Consider the following 19,497-nt stretch of genomic DNA (forward strand, 5'->3'; position numbering starts at 1 on the left):
TTTAGTAGAGCTAGCCGTATTAACTGAATTGTAAATGAGTGGGTGAATGAATGAATGAATGAGTGAATGTAACTGTGTACATCTCCATTTGTAGGGGCAGCACTCGTCCTAATTTGTATTTTAATAAGATTTTACTTACAAGGAAAAAAAAGTTACATTTTTAGAAGTGTATATATCTAAATGGGGACAATCTCTTAATAATCCAAAAGGGGAAAAACCTTGTAACAGTATAATTTCAGCCATTAGAGACGAGCAGAGAGGGAGAGAGACAACTGATTTGGTGAACCTCCTTAATTGTACTACTTAACTGTCACTTACTTCACTCACTGGGAACAGCTGGCCTATGTAGAGTCTAAACAATCTTATTGATAATCACTCATTAAAAATATAAGAAACAGGGCTGGGCGTGGTGGCTCACACCTGTAATCCCAGCACTTTAGGAGGCCAAAGCGGGCAGATCACGAGGTCAGGAGTTTGAGACCAGCCTGACCAACATGGTGAAACCCTGTCTCTACTAAAAATACAAAAATTAGCCAGACATGGTGGCATGCACCTGTAATTCCAGCTACTCAGGAGGCTGAGGCAGGAGAATTGCTTGAACCCAGGAGGTGGAGGTTGCAGTAGCTGAGATTTGCCATTACACTCCAGCCTGAGCAATGGAGCGAGACTCTGTCTCCAAAAAAAAAAAGAAAGAAAGAAAGGAAAGAAAGAAAGAGAAAATACCTATATAAGAAAGAGAAGTTCATTCAATACTTACTGCTACCTTTTGTGGCAAGGGAACAAAACCCTGTTTCTATAGGGGAAACCTGATGAATATGATTTACATATGAGGTTCCTGGATCCTAGGAGTGATATAATAATAATAATAGTCAGTTACTGAGCTCCTTCCTGTTATATACTAGGTACTACACTGAGAATTTTGCATACATTATTTAATTTGTACAACCCAACAACAAATGTTATTTCCATTTTGTTGGTGAAGAAATTAAAATTTAGAAAGAGGGCACACAACATCCTATCCTAGTGATACGTGTTATTTTCTGTGAAACTCTTACCCCTCCTCCAGGTCTCAAAGAAAAGGTAGTGTCATCTTGTAAACTTACGTTTCACAAATATAAACTTGGGTATGAGAAATAGAAGGAATATGAGAAATACATTATTTTCCTTGTAGGAAAAAACTTACTAGCTAGTATCTACTTCAATATTAAATTCAGTAATTAGTTTAATACCACCTAAAGTATTTGTGTTAATATACTTAGTGTTGTTTTTAACAATCATTTTCAAGCTGTAAAAAATGGCTCCTATGACATGATATCGACTCTGATCAAACACAACACTAGCCTAGACCAGCCCTGTGTCAAGCGATGGTCAGCAATGCATGAAGCAGCCAAGCAAGGCCGAAAAGATATCATAGCTCTGCTGCTAAAACACGGAGGCAATGTCCACCTGAGAGATGGATTTGGAGTCACACCATTAGGCGTTGCTGCTGAGTATGGTCACTGTGACGTGTTAGAACATCTAATCCACAAAGGTATGTGAAAAGGAGTTACACTTTCCTGACTTTTGTCCTGCCTCTCGAACCCTCCTTTTCTCCATTCCTCACTCTTCCTCCCCTGAATGTAACTAGGGGAGCTCCTCTTCCTCTGCTGAATGGAACTTGGCATCAGGTTTTCCCACCTGGTCCCTCAGTAGACCCTTATTCTACAACTCAGCTAAGCCCTATACATTGTGACCTATGAATTTACAAGCCCAGTCCTGATTGCTCTCGAGAGAGAGAGTTCAATCTGCACATAGATGGCCCATCAGGGCCTCATGCTCATCTTCTCCTTAACTGAATTCCTCCTGTTTTTCCACTCTTCTGATGTAATAATTTCTCTCAAAAGATCGAAAGATTGTGTTTATCTCTAATTACTCCATCACCTGCTTTCCTAAATCCAATCAGTTGCAAATTCTTGTAGCGTTTCTCTTGTCCTCTCATTGCAATCCATCTGCCATCCTGATCAGGTCCCTCAATCCTCCCCAGACCAGTGCAAATACTTTCTAACCATTTTCTGGGTTTCTAGTCTCCCATCAGAGAATCATGGTACATACTGCAACTTGGCTCCTCTCCCTAAAGGGCAGCTACAATAGTGTCAACTATCCAAAAAACAATCCCTATTGTATCATCTCAAATTGTTTTACCACGTTTATCCCTCACTGCTCCCATCTTGTATCCTACACTCAGTCAAAATACACTAGCAGTATTCCCAAACATACCTTGCATTCCTTCTCTCTGGGTTTGGGTCAGGTCCTTGCCTTCATCTCTTCAGCACAATTCAAAGTCAATCTCTTGAGACACCTCCTCCCTAAATCCTTTCCTAATTCTTCCCAACATATTGTGACATTGCCCTTTCTTAAACCCTCCAGGTGCTTTATATAACTCCAGGACCATGAGTTAAGGAGACCTAACTCCTAAACTGGTTGCGCCACTACTCACTGTGAGACTCTAGCCTTGTCCCTTAAATATCTGGTCCTCAGTGTCCTCATCTGCAAATGAACTCTAGCACCACATGATCCCCAGTGATTCCCTATGGGAAAAAGACTAACATTTTTGAGGTGTCCCAATACAATCCTATTTAATTTTCAAATAAGCCCTGTGAAGTAAGCTGTATTAATCATTCACAGATGTGGAGATGGAGGTGCATGGAACTAAAACGGCTTGCCCCCAGCTCTCACCATAAGCAGCAGAGCCACTGTCTCCTACATCATGTCTCCTTGTCTTTATGTCAATGTCACTGGAATATCATACAGTTTGTGCTGTCTGATATTTTGTTTCATTTCCCCTCTAAGCTCCTTAGAGTAGTCACACTTATTCTTCTTAGGGTCACACACACTGATTGCACATAGAGGGCAATGAAGTATTTGTTAATATTTTATTAACTGTAAGTATTTGTTAAGTTAAAATAGAGAGGGCCGGGCACCATGGCTCATGCCTGTAATCCCAGCATTTTGGAATGCCAAGGTGGGTAGATTACTTGAGGCCTAGAGTTCAAGACCAGCCTAGCCAACATGGTGAAACCCTGTGGTGGCACCCGCCTGTAATCCCAGCTACTCAGGAGGCTGAGGCAGAAGAACTGCTTAAACCCAGGAGGCGGAGGCTGCAGTGAGCTGAGATCACACCACTGCACTCCAGCCTGGTCGACAGAGTGAGACTCAGTCAAAAAAAAATAATAATAAATAAAAATTAAAAAAAATAAAAAATTTAAAAAATGAAAAAACTACTGTCTTTAAATTAAAAAGTCTAACGAGCCTTTTTCAGAAGAATTTGCCTATCATGAAAATTGACTTAGTTTCTCTCATGATTTTTGGCCCAAAGATTTTCTAATAAAACAAACCATGCTGCATACATGACTGTTTATTGAAAATATAGAAAACATGGAGGCCCTTAATTCTATACTTTTTAAGTACTAACCAGAAAGGAACACAACAGGTTTTGTGGGGTTTTTTTGTTTGTTTGTTTCTTTGTTTTTGAGATGGAGTCTCGCTCTATTGTCCAGTCTGGAGTGCAGTGGCGTGATCTCGGCTCATCACAGCCTCCACCTCCCAGGTTCAAATGATTCTCCTGCTTCAGCCTCCTGGGTAGCTGGGACTACAGGTGCACGCCACCATGCCCAGCTAATTTTTGTATTTTTAGTAGAGACAGGGTTTCACCATGTTGGCCAGGCTGATCTCGAACTCCTGACCTCGTGATCCGCCCGCCTCAGCCTCCCGAAGTGCTGGGATTACAGGTGTGAGCCACCGTGCCCAGCCCCACAACAGGCTGTTTTCAAGGGGATTGTTTAAACAATACCATCCAGTTATCATTATGCCACATGTTTTATACTGCCAGGTGGTGACGTGCTTGCTTTGGCAGATGATGGGGCGTCGGTGCTGTTTGAGGCAGCAGGTGGTGGCAATCCCGACTGCATTTCCCTCCTGCTGGAATATGGAGGAAGCGGAAATGTACCTAACCGAGCAGGGCATCTTCCTATACACCGAGCTGCCTATGAGGGGCATTATCTGTGAGTGATACATTATAGGGTAATTATTTGAGTTAAAAATGCAAATTTGTATATACACTATAATCACAAGTCTATATGTAATACCTTTCAAAATCCAAGGAGAAATAGGCATAAGCTTCAGGTTTTGATGCTCCAAATTTAGATATTTAGAACTTATTTAATTTTCCTCCTTTTGATATTCTTGTACTTCCAAAAAATGAATTTATAGTACTTTTATAATGAAAAGAAATTTTCTTTTAGAGGGAATTAAGGCATAAGTGAGAATTCTGCACAAGCCACTCAAGAGTGCCTTTCTGTTTACAAATGTATTTAACAAAAGGCTACAGAGTGTCTAAAAATTTTGCCCTTGACAAAGGATTAAAATTTGTAGCAATACTATCAGTGTTATTCCAGTTATTTCCTAACATCTCCAGGATATTATAGTATAATGTCAAATGTATTCTTGAATAGAAAACTTTCATTATAAGTTTAGAATTTTTTATTCCATACGAACGGTCGAATAGATTCTTAAATCACAAAATGTACATAATTAACACATTGGTAGAAGTCTAGATCCCTATATTAAACTACCCACCATGAGAAGATGCTTTTAGGCAATTAAATATATTTCATAAGCTCAAAAACTTTGAAGTAATTGGGCTTTATAGTTTTCAGTGGGCCATTGGCTAAGTGGCCAGTGACGCATAATTAATGCTAAGTGACATGTTGTTAGAGTTTACCTGGATTTACTCCCAGTGTTCATAAGTTCACAACAGTAGACGCAAGAGATCAGGTTCTCCTTGCCTGTGACTCTCACACATGTCTAGCTGGTTAGTCAAGTGTGAAACTCACAACTGTATCACATGTACTTAGAAACATAAACTGTGGTTGGTTATCTCAATTGGACTGATGCAAAGTTGATGGAATACTAAAGACTCTTATTTTGGCTAATAATTCAATTGCAAGTTATATGGAAGCAGACAGAGTGTTCATGGCCAGTATTAAAAAATAGATTGCGTAGGAATCAGTGAAAGAGGAATAATTCATGAGAATTGGAAAAGGCCCAAATTCTTGTCCTGCTCTACATCTAACTGTGTGACCTTGGACAATCATTTTGCCTCTCCAGACTTCAGATTGTTCTTCTGTTAAATGAAGCAGTTGGACTGAATGTCATCCAGGGTCACTTCCAATGATCCCAAGATCCTAATGATCAAGATTATGAAGCATTCCTCTATGGCATTAGAAAGGCTTACTTTTCTCCTATATTTTTAAAAATAGTATCGGTTGCCTGTAAATATTATACTGTTCAGAGGAGAACTGGAAGATGGGGAGGGTTCCTGAAGAACCACAATTCTAGGAAAAAACGTGTAAGATGCAGTTTCCCAGGAATATTTAGAACAGAAAGCTAAATCAAAACTGAGCTACATTACACTAAACTAAATAGTTGTACCTCGGCAGACAAAGGTTAAATGTTTCAGTATAAAGTTATCTAGAGAAAATAAGGGAAACTATACAATTTGTATTCACTTATCTAGTGAGAACGGTAGTTTATTTAATTTCTTGATTTTCTTTATGGCAAGTAGATATTTGACTTTTTTCTTTTAGTGCACTGAAATATCTTATCCCAATAACATCTAAAAATGCAATTCGGAAAAGTGGGCTAACACCAATTCACTCAGCAGCAGATGGACAAAATGCACAGTGTCTAGAACTGCTCATTGAAAATGGTTTTGATGTGAACACTCTACTTGCTGACCACATTTCCCAGAGCTATGACGATGAGAGGAAGACTGCGCTGTATTTTGCCATTTCTAATAATGATGTTCGTTGCACAGAAGTCCTTCTGGCTGCAGGTGCAGACCCAAACTTAGATCCCCTCAACTGTCTACTTGTGGCAGTGAGGGCCAATAATTATGAAATTGTCAGGTTGCTTCTCTCCCATGGAGCTAATGTCAATTGTTATTTTATGCATGTGAATGACACTCGTTTCCCCAGTGTCATTCAATATGCCCTAAACGACGAGGTAATGCTGAGGCTATTGCTGAATAATGGCTATCAAGTGGAGATGTGCTTTGACTGCATGCATGGTGACATCTTTGGAAATTCATTTGTGTGGTCAGAGATACAGGAAGAGGTGCTGCCAGGATGGACATCTTGTGTAATAAAAGATAACCCGGTGAGTTATGCATTTTCTGCTTTATATTGGGTCATCATCCTAATTTAATACACGTTCATTCAATTAGGGATGTTACAAGAAAAGAAAAATAAACTCTAATTTTTCTATTTTTCTTTTTTTTTCAATTTTTGTTTGCAATGATACAGGGATATAAGCATAAATCTAGCCCCCCAACCTCTCCCCCCAAAGTATGTTGTCTGTTTTTCTTGACTTGAAAACTGAATGTAGAAGAATGTGAAAATGTATATAATTAGTCACTTCTGCCTGTTTGGTGGAATATTGGGGCCAGATGGAAAGAAGCATGATTTCTCCATGCTTTGCTGACTACAATCACATCAGAGCCAGGCGAGTCTTCAGGGCTGATGGTTTCACAGAGAGAAGCAAACAATTTATTTTTAATTTTTGTTCATTACAAGAAGGGATCTTTTATTTTCTGTAATAAAACAAAGAGTAATTTTTCCATAACACAATTGAGTGTTTATGTATATGGCATATTAAAAATACTACTAAATTAAATTTTATCAATTCTCTCAGTTCTGTGAGTTTATTACAGTTCCTTGGATGAAGCACTTGGTAGGCAGAGTTACTCGTGTACTAATAGATTACATGGATTATGTTCCTCTGTGTGCTAAACTGAAGTCTGCACTAGAAGTACAGAGAGAATGGCCAGAAATCCGCCAAATACTAGGTAAAAACCAAAAGTTTTGCCTACAATTTTTAAATTAAGAACATATATGGGGGAAATTTCTTAATGTCTTCTTTGATACTTTTCCTATGCTACTCTACTGTATTTCCAGAATTATCTGGGTTTTAAAATCTTCCTTAACACTTCCTCTGTTGTAAGATACATATTTTCATTTTTCTTTATATTTTCCAGCTTTGTAATTGTATAATGAATAATACTACAGCTATATTAACGTTCTGATTACAATTCATTTTAAAAATTAACTTCTATAATATCATACAATACGTAGACTGCAAGCTCCATGTGGGTAGAGATCTACTTTGTTTCTTGTTATATTTGCAAGGCTTAGCATAGTGCCTAGTAAGTAGTACATTTCAATAAATATGGAGTAAATGAATGAACAGAAGGGATTAGAATTACTCTTTTTGACATGCTTTCTCTGGGGTCTTTATTGACAAAGTCTTACCATCAAAGGTTAGTATTTGTAGACAGGCAATTTTGTCTTTTCTAGGTGAAAGTTTACCATGAAAATGAATCATACAAGTTTCAATGAAAGTACATTTTTAAATAATCCAAATACAAATAAAACCCAGAAAAATATCATAGATTTGAGATGCTTTCACTTTCAAAATATGAGTTTGGAAAAATAAACTTTCAAAACCTAGTTGGACATCAATTTCATGAAGCCTAAAGAAGCATTATAGAATTTTATATGACATTTAAATAATTTGACATTTTTAATATACGTGAATCAGCCTTCCCCTGGAATTAGTTCTATAATAGAAGAGACTTTGCAGCAACTAAAACAGGAGTCTTGGAGAATCTGATGAGTAATATAGTATTGTTAGCCCAGAAATTGAGCTCTGGGGTCAGATAGACCTAGAATGAAATGAAATTCTGGCCTTGCCTAGGAGTAGGATTGCTAGATTATAAAATGCATATGTAATTCAGGACTGATGTTTTCATGATAAAAAGCAACAATTTATTGTTACCACTTTTGCTTCTCTAAGTGGAGGAGGATTTTTTATTTCCTATAAAAAGACCAAGATAGCCATCCTAGTTGTGTGCCTTTGAGCAAGTTACTTATTCTTCTTATGCCTAGGTTTTCCCATTGCAAAGTAGATGTAAGATAGTATTAACCTCATAAGGTTGTTATGGGAATCTAAAGAAATAATGCATATAAGGTGGTAGTGTCTAGAATATTTAAATTACTTAATAAATTTATTTAGTTTTAAAACCAAAGTATTAACATTTTTATGTTTTTACTACATGGTAAGTTTATGTGAGATATCTGAAATGTATATGTACAGTGTGCTATGAAATATTGTAGAGTTAAGTATTATCATGCTTATTTTTTACAAATAAAAAGCTAAGCCTAAGGGAAATTACGAAACAGTCTAGACCCTATGCATTCGTGAAAACCACTTCTCTAAGTTCCCTTCCTGGACTTAAGCCCGCATTGAGTGTAAAATCAAAAATCGAGCAGGACAGAAACAAGAAAGGACCCACAAAAAAGTTGGGGTGGCAAACAGAGCCAGGAAACCTCAGAGATCTAACCACCATATTTTGGGTCATTGCAAGAAAATAATAGAGTAAGAAGCTCTGTAAAGTTAGAAAAGCTATCTGGAACCAAGCATCCTTCTAAAAATTCAAGAAAACTAAATGCAAATAAAAATGAGCAACAGAGAGGGCGCGGTGGCTCACGCCTGTAATCTCAGCACTTTGGGAGGCCGAGGCGAGCGGAGCACGAGATCAGGAGACTGAGACCATCCTGGCTAACAAGGTGAAACCCTGTCTCTACTAAAAATACAAAACATTAGCCGGGCGTGCTGGTGGGCGCCTGCAATCCCAGCTGCTCAGGAGGCTGAGGCAGGAGAAGGGAGTCAACCCGGGAGGCGGAGCTTGCAGTGAGCCGAGATTGAGCCACTGCACTCCAGCCTGGGGGACAGAGCGAGACTCCGTCTCAAAAAAAAAATAATAATAATAGAAGGAAGAACAGAATAATATCCCCACGGGCAGTGAATACATAACTTAAAAAATGCGCTCTCAGAGCAATCAAAATGCAAACCTTCTATTTCAAAAATGAGCTAAAAAGCATGAGGAAAATAATATCAGATATGAAAGAACAACATGAGTCAAAATTTGAAAAATTCAGAAATCAGATAACAACTGAGGAAAGAATTAGGAATAAAAATTAGAAAAAATTAATGTCAAATGTGAAGACTGAACTGGAATGAAAACAAGAACTAGCAACACAGTTGACAATACATTGAGAGATATAAAAGAGGATATGGAAGAAAAATTTTAAATCAAATATAAACGAAGAAATAGATAAAAGGATTTTAAAATATATATATTTGTTTATTTCAATAGGTTTTGGGGGAATAGGTGGTGTTGGTTATATGGATAAGTTGTTTGGTGGTGATTTCTGAGATTTTGGTGCACCCATCACCTAAGCAGTGTACACTGTACCCAATGTGTACTCTTTTATCCCTCACCCACCCTTCCCCCTGAGTCCTCAAAGTCCATTGTATCATTCTTATGCCTTTGCATCCTTGTAGCTTAGATAAAAGGATTTGAAAGACAGCTAAAAACATTGATGACAGACAATGAATAGTCAATATATGGATAATAGGATTCTTTGAAAAGGAAAACCAAATCGAGGGAACATAACAAATACAAAAAACTAAGTTTCAAGAAAAACTTGTAATAAAAAAGAAAGATTTGAAACTATAATATATAAAATACTATATCCTTTGGGCACATAGGCAAAAAGAACAAGTGACTTATAAGGGAAAAAAATAGATTATTATTAAACTTTTCACCAACAATACTTTATGCCAAAAGAAAATGGAGTAACATATTTAAGACTCTCCTTGGAAGGAAAATGTGAGCCAAGGATGCTTGCACAGCAAAATTGACTTCCAATGATCAATGTAGGCAAACTGTTGTCAGCATGCAAGAACTCAGGAAATATTGTTCCTCTTACTGACATCTGAAGGATCCACTAAGAAATGGCCTTTAGACAACCCAAAATGATTAGCAAGATATCCCCATGAGGACTATTATTAGACAAGGCTAACACTAAACAGAATGCCAAGACTAAGTGAGAGTTAAAAGGGAGAAGATGCAATACGTAATGGTTATATGCTCTGATAAAATAGATACAGCACAATTATTTATTTTTGAATATTAGTAGATAAAATAAATAATATTTAATAATTAAAATACATATTTTTAAATATCTTAAAATATTGATGGTGATATAATATTAATATTGTTATGCTGAGGATGAGAGATATATTCAGTAAATGAGTAATTAAGGAATATTCCAATTCCATTACTCTTTGTATCCTTGAAACCAAGGATTGTCAGTGTGGCAGAAAGAAAATAGATGTAATAGAGAAGAGATTAAACAAAAATCCTGTAGTCCTGAATTTGAATTAGAAGTAACAATATAAACTCATAAGCTATTTTATCTTGAAAGCATCTGTGTGCATGTGGATTATGCTGAGTGTGTGTGTGTGCGCACACGTGCGTCTGTCTGTTTACAGATAAGTCTTAGAAATAATGATAAACCCAGTAGCAATGAGCATTCCTATGACCCAGATTTTGGCCTGGAAATGCCATTTCCTAACAAAAGAAACCAGGGTTTTTGCTGGAGGTTGTTTTGTTTTGTTTTTGAGAAATGGATGATTGCATCTGGGGAAGGAAATGAATAAGATGAACCTGGAACATCTGGTCATACCAGAAAGCAAAGAAATTCTGAAAGACTACATGATTCATGACAAAAGAATTCAGGGGCTAACTTGAAGAGGCTCCAACTGGCCAAAGATGGGACAATTTAAGTTTCAAAAAGGGTAATGATTTCAATGAATTGAAACCAATCTATTTAAATATACAATTTGTGGGTTTTTCTTTTTTTTCTTTCAACTTGTATTTTAAGTTTAAGGGTACATGTGCAGAATGTGCAGGTTTGTTACACAGGTAAACATGTACCATGGTGGTTTGCTGCACAAATCATCCCATCACCTAGGTATTAAGTCCAGCATCCATTAGCTATTCTTCCTGATGCTCAAACTCCCCCAGCCACCCCCCTGACAGGCCCCAGTATGTGTTGTTCCCCTCCATGTGTTCGTGTGTTCTCATCATTCAGCTCCCACTTATAAGTGAGAACATGCAGTGTTTGGTTTTCTGTTCCTGCATTAGTTTGCTGAGGATAATGGTTTCCAACTCCATCCATGTCCCTGCAAAGGACATGATCTCATTCCTTTTTATAGCTGCACAGTATTCCATGGTGTATATGTACCAAATTTTCTTTATCCAGTCTATCCTTGATGGGCATTTAGGTTGATTCCATGTCTTTGCTATTGCAAATAGGGCTGCAATGAATATATGTGTGCATGTATCTTTACAATAGAATGATTTATTAAATATACAATTAAAAAAAAAACTGGTCAGCTCCAGAATATGATAGAAAATCAACTGATCATCTTAAAAACTGATAAAAGAAAGACTTAAGCATTTATTCTGCTTTACATATATATATATATATATATATATATATAAACTGTGCCATTAGTAACTAAAGAGTAGATAAGTAAAAGCATTCCTTTATAAAAGTATTCTAAATAATTTAAAAAGATATAGTTATCACCATTATATAGCCTCCAACAAATTAATGGATGTAGTCAATGAGCATCAACAGCTGCTAATACGTAGCCCCCAAAGAATGAACACAGAACCCGATATAGTTTTGCCAAAGAGATCGCCATCAGCAAAGTTCAGGCTGTGGGAAACTAAAGGGCATTTGGGTTCTTCAAAGATTAGTTGAAAAGACAAAAAGGGGATGGAAAGAATAACCTGCAGATTAGAAAAGACTTAAAGGACATAGCAAAAATTTTAAAAATGTACTGTCAATACTATAGTGCAGGGATAGTGTACTTAGATGATGAAACTCTAAAGAAAGTGATTACAATTCAGAATAGTAGTTATTTATGGTAGGAGAAAGAAATAAAGAAGGATGGATTGTAAAAGAATTTCTTTGGTCTCTGGCAAAGTTCTATTTCCTATAGACCTAGGAGGTGATTATAGATGTTCAACTAATAATTACTTACATAACTTATGAAACTATACATGTGTACTTTCTTTCTCTATTTTATTTTGCAATAAAAAGCTTAAAACCTTCTCTTTTTTAGCTTGGAGACTGCAAGGCAGAGAAAAATGGTGAGGCTTAGATAAATTAATTTCTCAAGATAATAAACATAGAAAATAACAAAGTGAAGATTTCAACCCTTGTTTGTCTTACTTGAAAACACAGACTCCTTCTACAATACCATTATACTTCCTGTCATAGAAAGAACAGACTTTGCTTTTAAATGGAAATTAATTGCTCACTTTTTTTTTTTGGCAAAATACTTACTAATTCTGACGACTTTAGAAAGACAATCCAAGTACAAATAAGGCCAGGAAGTTTTTTTTATTGTTTCCATCATATATTACTGCAACTAGAGTCGAAGCGAGTTGATTGCTATGAGTGTGATTAACCACTGGATGTCAGGAGTCCTCCAGCTATCTGTAAGGCAGCGTATTGGTTAGGAAAAAAAAAAATTGTATTTTTTTTTAGTTTTTTTTTTTTTTTTTTGCTTATTTTGGTAATGTTGCATCAATAATTTTTGAGAACTTTTTAAAATTTTAAATGATAAATTGTTTATATCATCAAATGTAATAGAGATGTGATCATGTTTATTATTGCATTGAATGACAGTTAATATTTATCGAATGGTTACAATGTACCGAGCACTTTTCTAATACTTTACATGATTTGTTTAATCTTCAAACAACCCTATGAGATAAGTACTGTTGTTATCCTTATTTCACAGATGAGAATACCAAACTCGCAGACATTAAGTGATTTGCCCAAGGTCACACAAATATTAAGGGGCGGAGCTAGGAGTTTAATCCAAGCTGACCACGTCCAGAGTGCACATCTAAGCCTGAATGCTATGCTGCTCCTTCATTCATTCATATTGCTGCTATAAAATCTCAATCTTGCAATTATAATATAGATAAAGTAAGAACTGAAAATATCAGATACTTAAATAATGTTAGTATATTTTTTGAGAATATACAAGGTTTAAGTATCAGACACTGGAAACAAAACTCAGATTGGATTATTCATGATATATGGAATCATCTGCGTCGATGTTTCATGGATAATTATTTATCAGACAGATTGGTAGGAGAAAGCAAGTAAAGAAATATATCTCTATAATACTTAGCTCTAAAAAATAAGAGATGTGAGCATTTGCTTTCTTAAGTCCATTTATTCATTCCACAAATTCTAGTTGAACACCTACCATGAGCCAGACTCTCTTCCTGGCACAGAGACAGACTAAATTTCTGCCCTCATGGAGCTTACATTCTAGAGGAGTAGACTAGAATGCTCAATTACAATTTGAATTTCACTTAAAATCACCAGTTGCTAAAGTGTGCATACATGTTTTTCAGAATACACTACTCAGGTTATTCTGAAACAGTCATACCTTAGGGGTCAATCCACTATTTAAAAATTTTTTTTGCTTATTTTCCCAATTTCTTTTAGAGAATCCTTGTTCATTGAAGCATTTGTGTCGGTTAAAAATTCGAAGGCTTATGGGTCTCCAGAAACTCTGCCAGCCAGCCTCAGTGGAGAAGCTTCCTCTACCACCAGCTATTCAAAGATACATATTATTTAAAGAGTATGATCTCTATGGACAAGAGCTAAAATTGCCATAACTTAATATTTTAAAATGTGACTTAAAAAAATATGTTGAAATGTGATTCCCTCAGATAATTTCTTGTAACCATTTTACATCCTTAATTGTAAAGTGTATTTAAATTCATTGACAGTTTTATAGGTTATCATGTGTTCTTATGGGAACACCATGATTTATGTCTTTAAAGACATTTGCATTTTTTAAACATAGTATTTTGAACTTAGATTTGTATTTTTGCTTGCTACAAGTCATCAAACTCTCCCTATCAAGTGGCTCCTACAATATCCACAATCAAGTCTCTATGTTTAAAAAACAGATAACCACTTTCTCAAACCCACATCTGCCAGTTGCTGGCCAGATTCTCCTGTCTTTCACGGTCTTGCAGTGTAAAAGAGCTCCTCCTGCCTGTAACTTCACAGACTGTGATCTGGCATCTGACCCTCCACTGCTTTTCTCAAGGTCCCTGACAATCTCTTTGTTGCTAAATTCAGTGAACATTCTTCAGTCCTTCTTCCAATCGATTCCTGCAGCATCCAACATTGTTGCCTGTTCCTTGCTTGAAATGATATCTCTTTCCTTGTTTCTCGCAAAACCTGTTCTCTTGGGTGTCCTCCCACCTCCCTGGACACTCTGTCTCTGGCTTCTTTCTGCCTAGCTCATCTCTAGCCAGTCTTACAGTTATATATCTTAAGCCCTCTTCTCTTTGTTCTTTAAGTTATATATCATATCCTAAGCCCTCTTTGCTTTGTTCTCTGGGAAATTTTATCCACATCCATGGCCTTAATCATTTTGCTAGAGACTACAAAATTTCCATCCGAAGCTCAGCTCTTTCTTTCATGTTCTCCCGACCGATGTAGACAATTGGCCTAATGAACATTTGAACACAAAGACACCTCAAATTCAACATGTCCCCAGATGAGCTAAAAAAAAAAAAAAAAAAAAAAAAAAAAAGCTCTTTCTCGAGCTCAGTAGTTAGCACAATGCTCGATTCAGTTTCCAAAGAAAAAAGCCTGGACATTAGGCTTGACCATCCCATTTTCCTCACCCAATAAGACAAATCACCAAATCCTATTAAGTTTATCTCCTGAAGTCATCTTCCACTCAGCACCCCCCCACCCACCCCGCATTTGGCCCTAAGTCTATTATCTTCTTTTTCCTGGGATAATACAGTGCTGCTTATCTGGCTCCCCTGCCTCTGTCTTGCCCTGTCCCAAACACTTTCTACATACAGCATCTCAGAAGAGTCTTTTACAAATATAATACAGTTTCACTTCTCTGCTTAAGATCATTCCCGTTGCTCTTAAATTCCAAAGTTCTTACTTAAACTTTCATGATCTAACTCCTGCCTTCTTCTTTAGCCTCATCTCTGGATGTCTCCCTTCCCTCCTTTCCCTTGAACCTTCTAGAATTTTATTTTTTTTAAACAGTGATTCCCAGACTTTAAGGTGTCATACACCAATAGGTTTTGTTGTGTTAATTTTTCAAAAAGAGTCATTAAAAAATACCATCTACTATCACCATCATTTCATAAAAGAGGGGTCATTTTAATGCCAGAAAATAAGATGGTCATAAATTCAGTCATTCAAGTTGAATGACTTTCACTTTGAAAAGACCTCACACTGCTCTCATTTCCCCATTGACGAATGAGAATTTCACTGTGGGCCATCAATATCTGAGGACCTTTGTATGGGGAACCACTGCTGTAGAATAGACCATGCTCTCTTTTAACCTCAGGGTCTTCGCATTTCCTTCTCTCATCTGGAACTCTCTTTCCACTTTTTCTGCACCCTTTCACCTGATCAACTCCCACTTACCCTATAGGTCTCAGCTGAGATGTTGCTTCCTCTAGGATGGGAAGCCTCAGCACAGAACTTGTCATGCCATATTATAGATGCCTGTGTTCCCTGCTGTCTTCCCACTGGACTATAAGCTCTATGAGGGCAGGTTCTATGTTTGTTTTGTTTTCCAGTACTTTCTCAAGGCCAAACACATTCCCTAGAGCATGGAGTTCAATAATTGTTTGTTGAAATATATTGAATAAGTGACAAAAATAATCAGTGACATCATGGTGAAATAATAGTTTTAAATTTCTGAGTTATGTAATCTTATAATGTAATTATTTAATGCTATTATTCTTAGATTTTAACAGTGTATTTTTCTCATATTTATTTTTACCTTGTTACTATATTCTTTAAATAGTAACATCTCACTGGTCTGTAAAGTTTTCAAGTTGTATTTAGCTTTAGTTATCTTTGAAAGATAAATAAGTATAAAAAAATTGTACAATTAGGGCTATAATTTTAACTTCTTGTATTCCCTAGAGGATATATTTTATATGTAAATTAAACTGTAATGTATTTATCTTTAATTGTAACATCTTGTATACAAGATTTTATTATTCTTGTGTTGTACTCTTAGACGTGGTTAAATGTATTGTTACCTAAAAATATTACTCTAATGAATAAAAAATCATATTGAGGTTATAAGTCTGCTTTATGATACTTCATATATTAAACTTTTGCTCACTAAAGCTTTGACATTTTCTTTGACATATATTTGTGTAGATAATATTCAAGAAATACTTGCATATAAATATATGAATTAACTGCACATGATATGGGTTTTTAAAAGTGGCTTTTTGGCATTATGAAGCAAGAGAAAAATGTGTCTTATGAAAAAGAAGCAATTGCTGTATCTAAATCAGATTTGATCTTTTGCTCACCATATTTTGGGTTTTTCTAGCAGTGTGTTTGTTTTTGAGATGGCTGGATGGAAAAAGGAATTAATTTCCATCTTATTAGGACTCTGTTTCTTCCAGAGTATGTCACTTTATCCGGGAAAGGGTAACAGCTGCTCCTCCCTAGTCAGCATTAGGAGAAGCCAAACATTCTACAGTGGAGCCTGTCTAACCACTGTGGAATCAACATGGCAGAGTTTGGATGCCATCTTCCCCCATGCTGCCAAGATGTCTGTGGCTGTTTTAGTCCCTGTGGATTTTGTTTTGTATCACACAGAGAGTCTGGGTGGAAAAAAGCAGATCTGAACCCTCATTAAGCATGTCTTATCTTTCCATAGGTCATCATTAAATAGGATCTCCATTTCTGGCTAAAGATAATTTTAAGAAGGACATTGAAACTAAGTGCCTCCTGAAAAATATGGTTTAATCATTTTAATTAGTCACAGAACATGTTTTCTGTTAATAGGATGTCAATGCAGAAGATGTGAAAACGATTGTATCAATGTGCAGCAAATATTCATAGGTAACATCGCCTTTAATTGCAGGCTTTTGAACAACCAGAACCTATGGGTCAGACAGCACGGAAACTCTAACAAGACGGAGTATCTTATGACACAGAGAGCATACGTAAGCCTTTCTCTTGTCACTGACATTTACCACAAATTCCTATGCAAATTTTGGTTTCAAGTTTCATATTCTTATGTATATAGCCACCTTCCAATCGGAAATTACTTAGGAATATAAAAATTATAAGCTGCTTCAGCAACATGAATGCAGCTGGAGGTCATAATCCTACAAGAATTAATGCAGGAAGAGAAACCAAGTACATGTTCTCACCTATAAGTGGAAGCTAAACATTGAGTACACATGGACATAAAGATGGGAACAATAGATATTGTGGACTACTAGACAGAGAAGAGGGGTGGAGGGGAGGGGGGAGGGGAGAGGGGGAGGGGGAAGATGGGGGAGGGGGTAGGGGAGAGGGAGGGGGAAGGGGAGGGGAGAGCGGGAGGGGAGGGGAGAGGGGGAGAGGGGGAGGGGGAGGGGAGAGGGGAAGGGGAGGGGGAGGGGAGGGGGGAGGGGGGAGGGGGAGGGGAGGGGAGGGGAGAGGGGGAGGGGGGAGGGGGAAGGGGGGGAGGGGGGGAGGGGGGAGGGGGAGGGGAGGGGGAGGGGAGGGGAGGGGGGAGGGGGAGGGGAGGGGGAGGGGAGAGGGGGAGGGGAGGGGACAGGGGGAGGGTGGAGGGGGGAGGGGGGAGGGGGAGGGGGGAGGGGGGAGGGGAGGGGACAGGGGAGGGGGAGGGGGGAGGGGGAGGGGGGAGGGGGAGGGGGGACGGGGAGGGGGGAGGGGGGAGGGGGAGGGGGAGGGGCAGGGGGAGGGGAGGGGGAGGGGAGGGGAGAGGGGAGAGGCAGGGTAGGGGCAGGGGGCAGGGGAGAGGGGGGAGGGGGAGGGGGAGGATGGGGGAGGGGGGAAGGGGGCAGGCAAAAGGGGGCAGGGGTTGAAAAACTACCTAATGGATACTATGCTCACTACTTGAGTAAAGGGATCCATACCCCAAACCTCAGCATCATGCAATATACCCATGTAACAAACCTTCACATGCACCCCTGTATCTAAAATAAATGTTGAAATTATTTTTTAAAAATGTAGGTTGCTTCAAGTTTTTTATGAAACAAAATGCACATTATACACATATATACACACAAGTACATGACACATACATATATAATACACACATAGACATACATCATTGAAGTATGGCATGTTATTGCAGTACTGTAGGTAATGCAGTGGGCAAGGACACATATTTTGTACTTAAACAGATATCCTGTTAAGTGGAATAAGCCAGACACAGAAAGACAAATATCTCACTTATATGTAGAATCTAAAAAACCCAAACTCACGGAAGCAGAAAGTAAAATGGTGGTCACCAGGAGCCGGGAGGTGAGGGGATTCAAGAAATGTTGATCAAAGGATACACAATTTCAGGAGAAATAAGTTCAAGAAATTTATTGTACAACATGGTGACAATAGTTAAAATAGTGCATTGTGTACTTGAGAACCTCGAAGAGAGTAGATTTTGTGTTCTCATCACCAAAAAATGTGTACGAAGTAATGAATATGTTAATTTGCTCAATGTAGCCATTTTACAATATATACATACTTCAAAGCATCATGTTGTATACCATAAATATATATAATTATTGTCAATTTAAAAAATATAAAAAGATACCAAAAAAGATACTAATTACCTTTACAGTGTCTTAAGTTTATACAGATAAATAGTATCATTAAAATATAAAAATAAAAACAGACTATGAGCCATTTTGAGCCAGGCTCTGCAAATTATTAGTTGCTTTGTTTTGGAAAAGACATGAATTAAGTGGCTAAACTACTATATCCAATAAAGAGTAAGTGCACATGAAACCTGAGCTCTCATCATTATTACTACATAGTGGCAGTGCCAATGTTGGAGCTGCAAAAGTCAAGAACCTTGGTCATATGGTACACGACTATAGATTGTCATTACATCTGAAAATACAAAAAAAGAAATCTTAGGAATGCATATGGCATCTCATTGTCATTTCTAAATACTTTGACAACATTCACGGAATAAAAACTTGCAGAGAATTGTCTCTAGGCAATAAACCCCCACATATTCTTTTCCTTAGTAAAGCCTTAATTATCAATTGTTGACAAGTGAAGAAAGGGCTTCTCAGGGGAGAAGATGAGTAGAAGGAATAGACTTATTTGACCTCAGTGCCCCGTGTTGTGTAACCTCAGGGAGTGCTGGAGATGTCAGGGGATTTGCTGTTTTGGGAAAGAGACAGTCTAGTAATTTGAATCTGGGCACTGGGAGCGCCTGAGTTCTAATGCTGGATTAGCCAATGATTCTATCAGAGGCACTTGACAGGCACTCACATTCTGTGCTTCAGACTCCAGGAAACTGGTAACAGCCATTGCTTTTGCTCTGGAAGTCTTCCATTCTGGAGTCTCTCAGTGAGATTTAAGATAAAACTTCTTGGAAGCATCCTATATGGTTGGATCAGGTAGAAGATGTGGAGGGCACTAAATGTGATACTTACCTTTGGATTGAGTATGTGTGAGACACAGTAGCCAGTTC

The 19,497-nt window shown here is 37.7% G+C and overlaps 1 protein-coding gene across 12 annotated transcripts in view; it reads left to right on the top strand.

Annotated features, from left to right (window-relative positions):
- The window catches only part of ASB15 (ankyrin repeat and SOCS box containing 15), a 72,234-nt gene extending 56,179 nt beyond the window's left edge, over window positions 1–16,055 (top strand). For all 12 annotated transcript variants that reach the window (XM_054496721.1, XM_054496718.1, XM_054496717.1 and 9 more), the window contains 5 exons: window positions 1,286–1,531; window positions 3,869–4,040; window positions 5,625–6,195; window positions 6,730–6,883; window positions 13,485–16,055. In XM_054496721.1, the coding sequence (XP_054352696.1) occupies window positions 1,286–1,531; window positions 3,869–4,040; window positions 5,625–6,195; window positions 6,730–6,883; window positions 13,485–13,657 (1,316 nt within the window). In that variant the 3' untranslated portion in view covers window positions 13,658–16,055. The remainder of the gene's footprint in view (window positions 1–1,285; window positions 1,532–3,868; window positions 4,041–5,624; window positions 6,196–6,729; window positions 6,884–13,484) is intronic.
- The last annotated feature ends 3,442 nt before the right edge of the window (window positions 16,056–19,497 follow it).

The sequence above is a fragment of the Pongo pygmaeus genome, chromosome 6 (genome assembly GCF_028885625.2).
Source record: "Pongo pygmaeus isolate AG05252 chromosome 6, NHGRI_mPonPyg2-v2.0_pri, whole genome shotgun sequence".
In the NCBI taxonomy this organism is placed as follows: domain Eukaryota; kingdom Metazoa; phylum Chordata; class Mammalia; order Primates; family Hominidae; genus Pongo; species Pongo pygmaeus.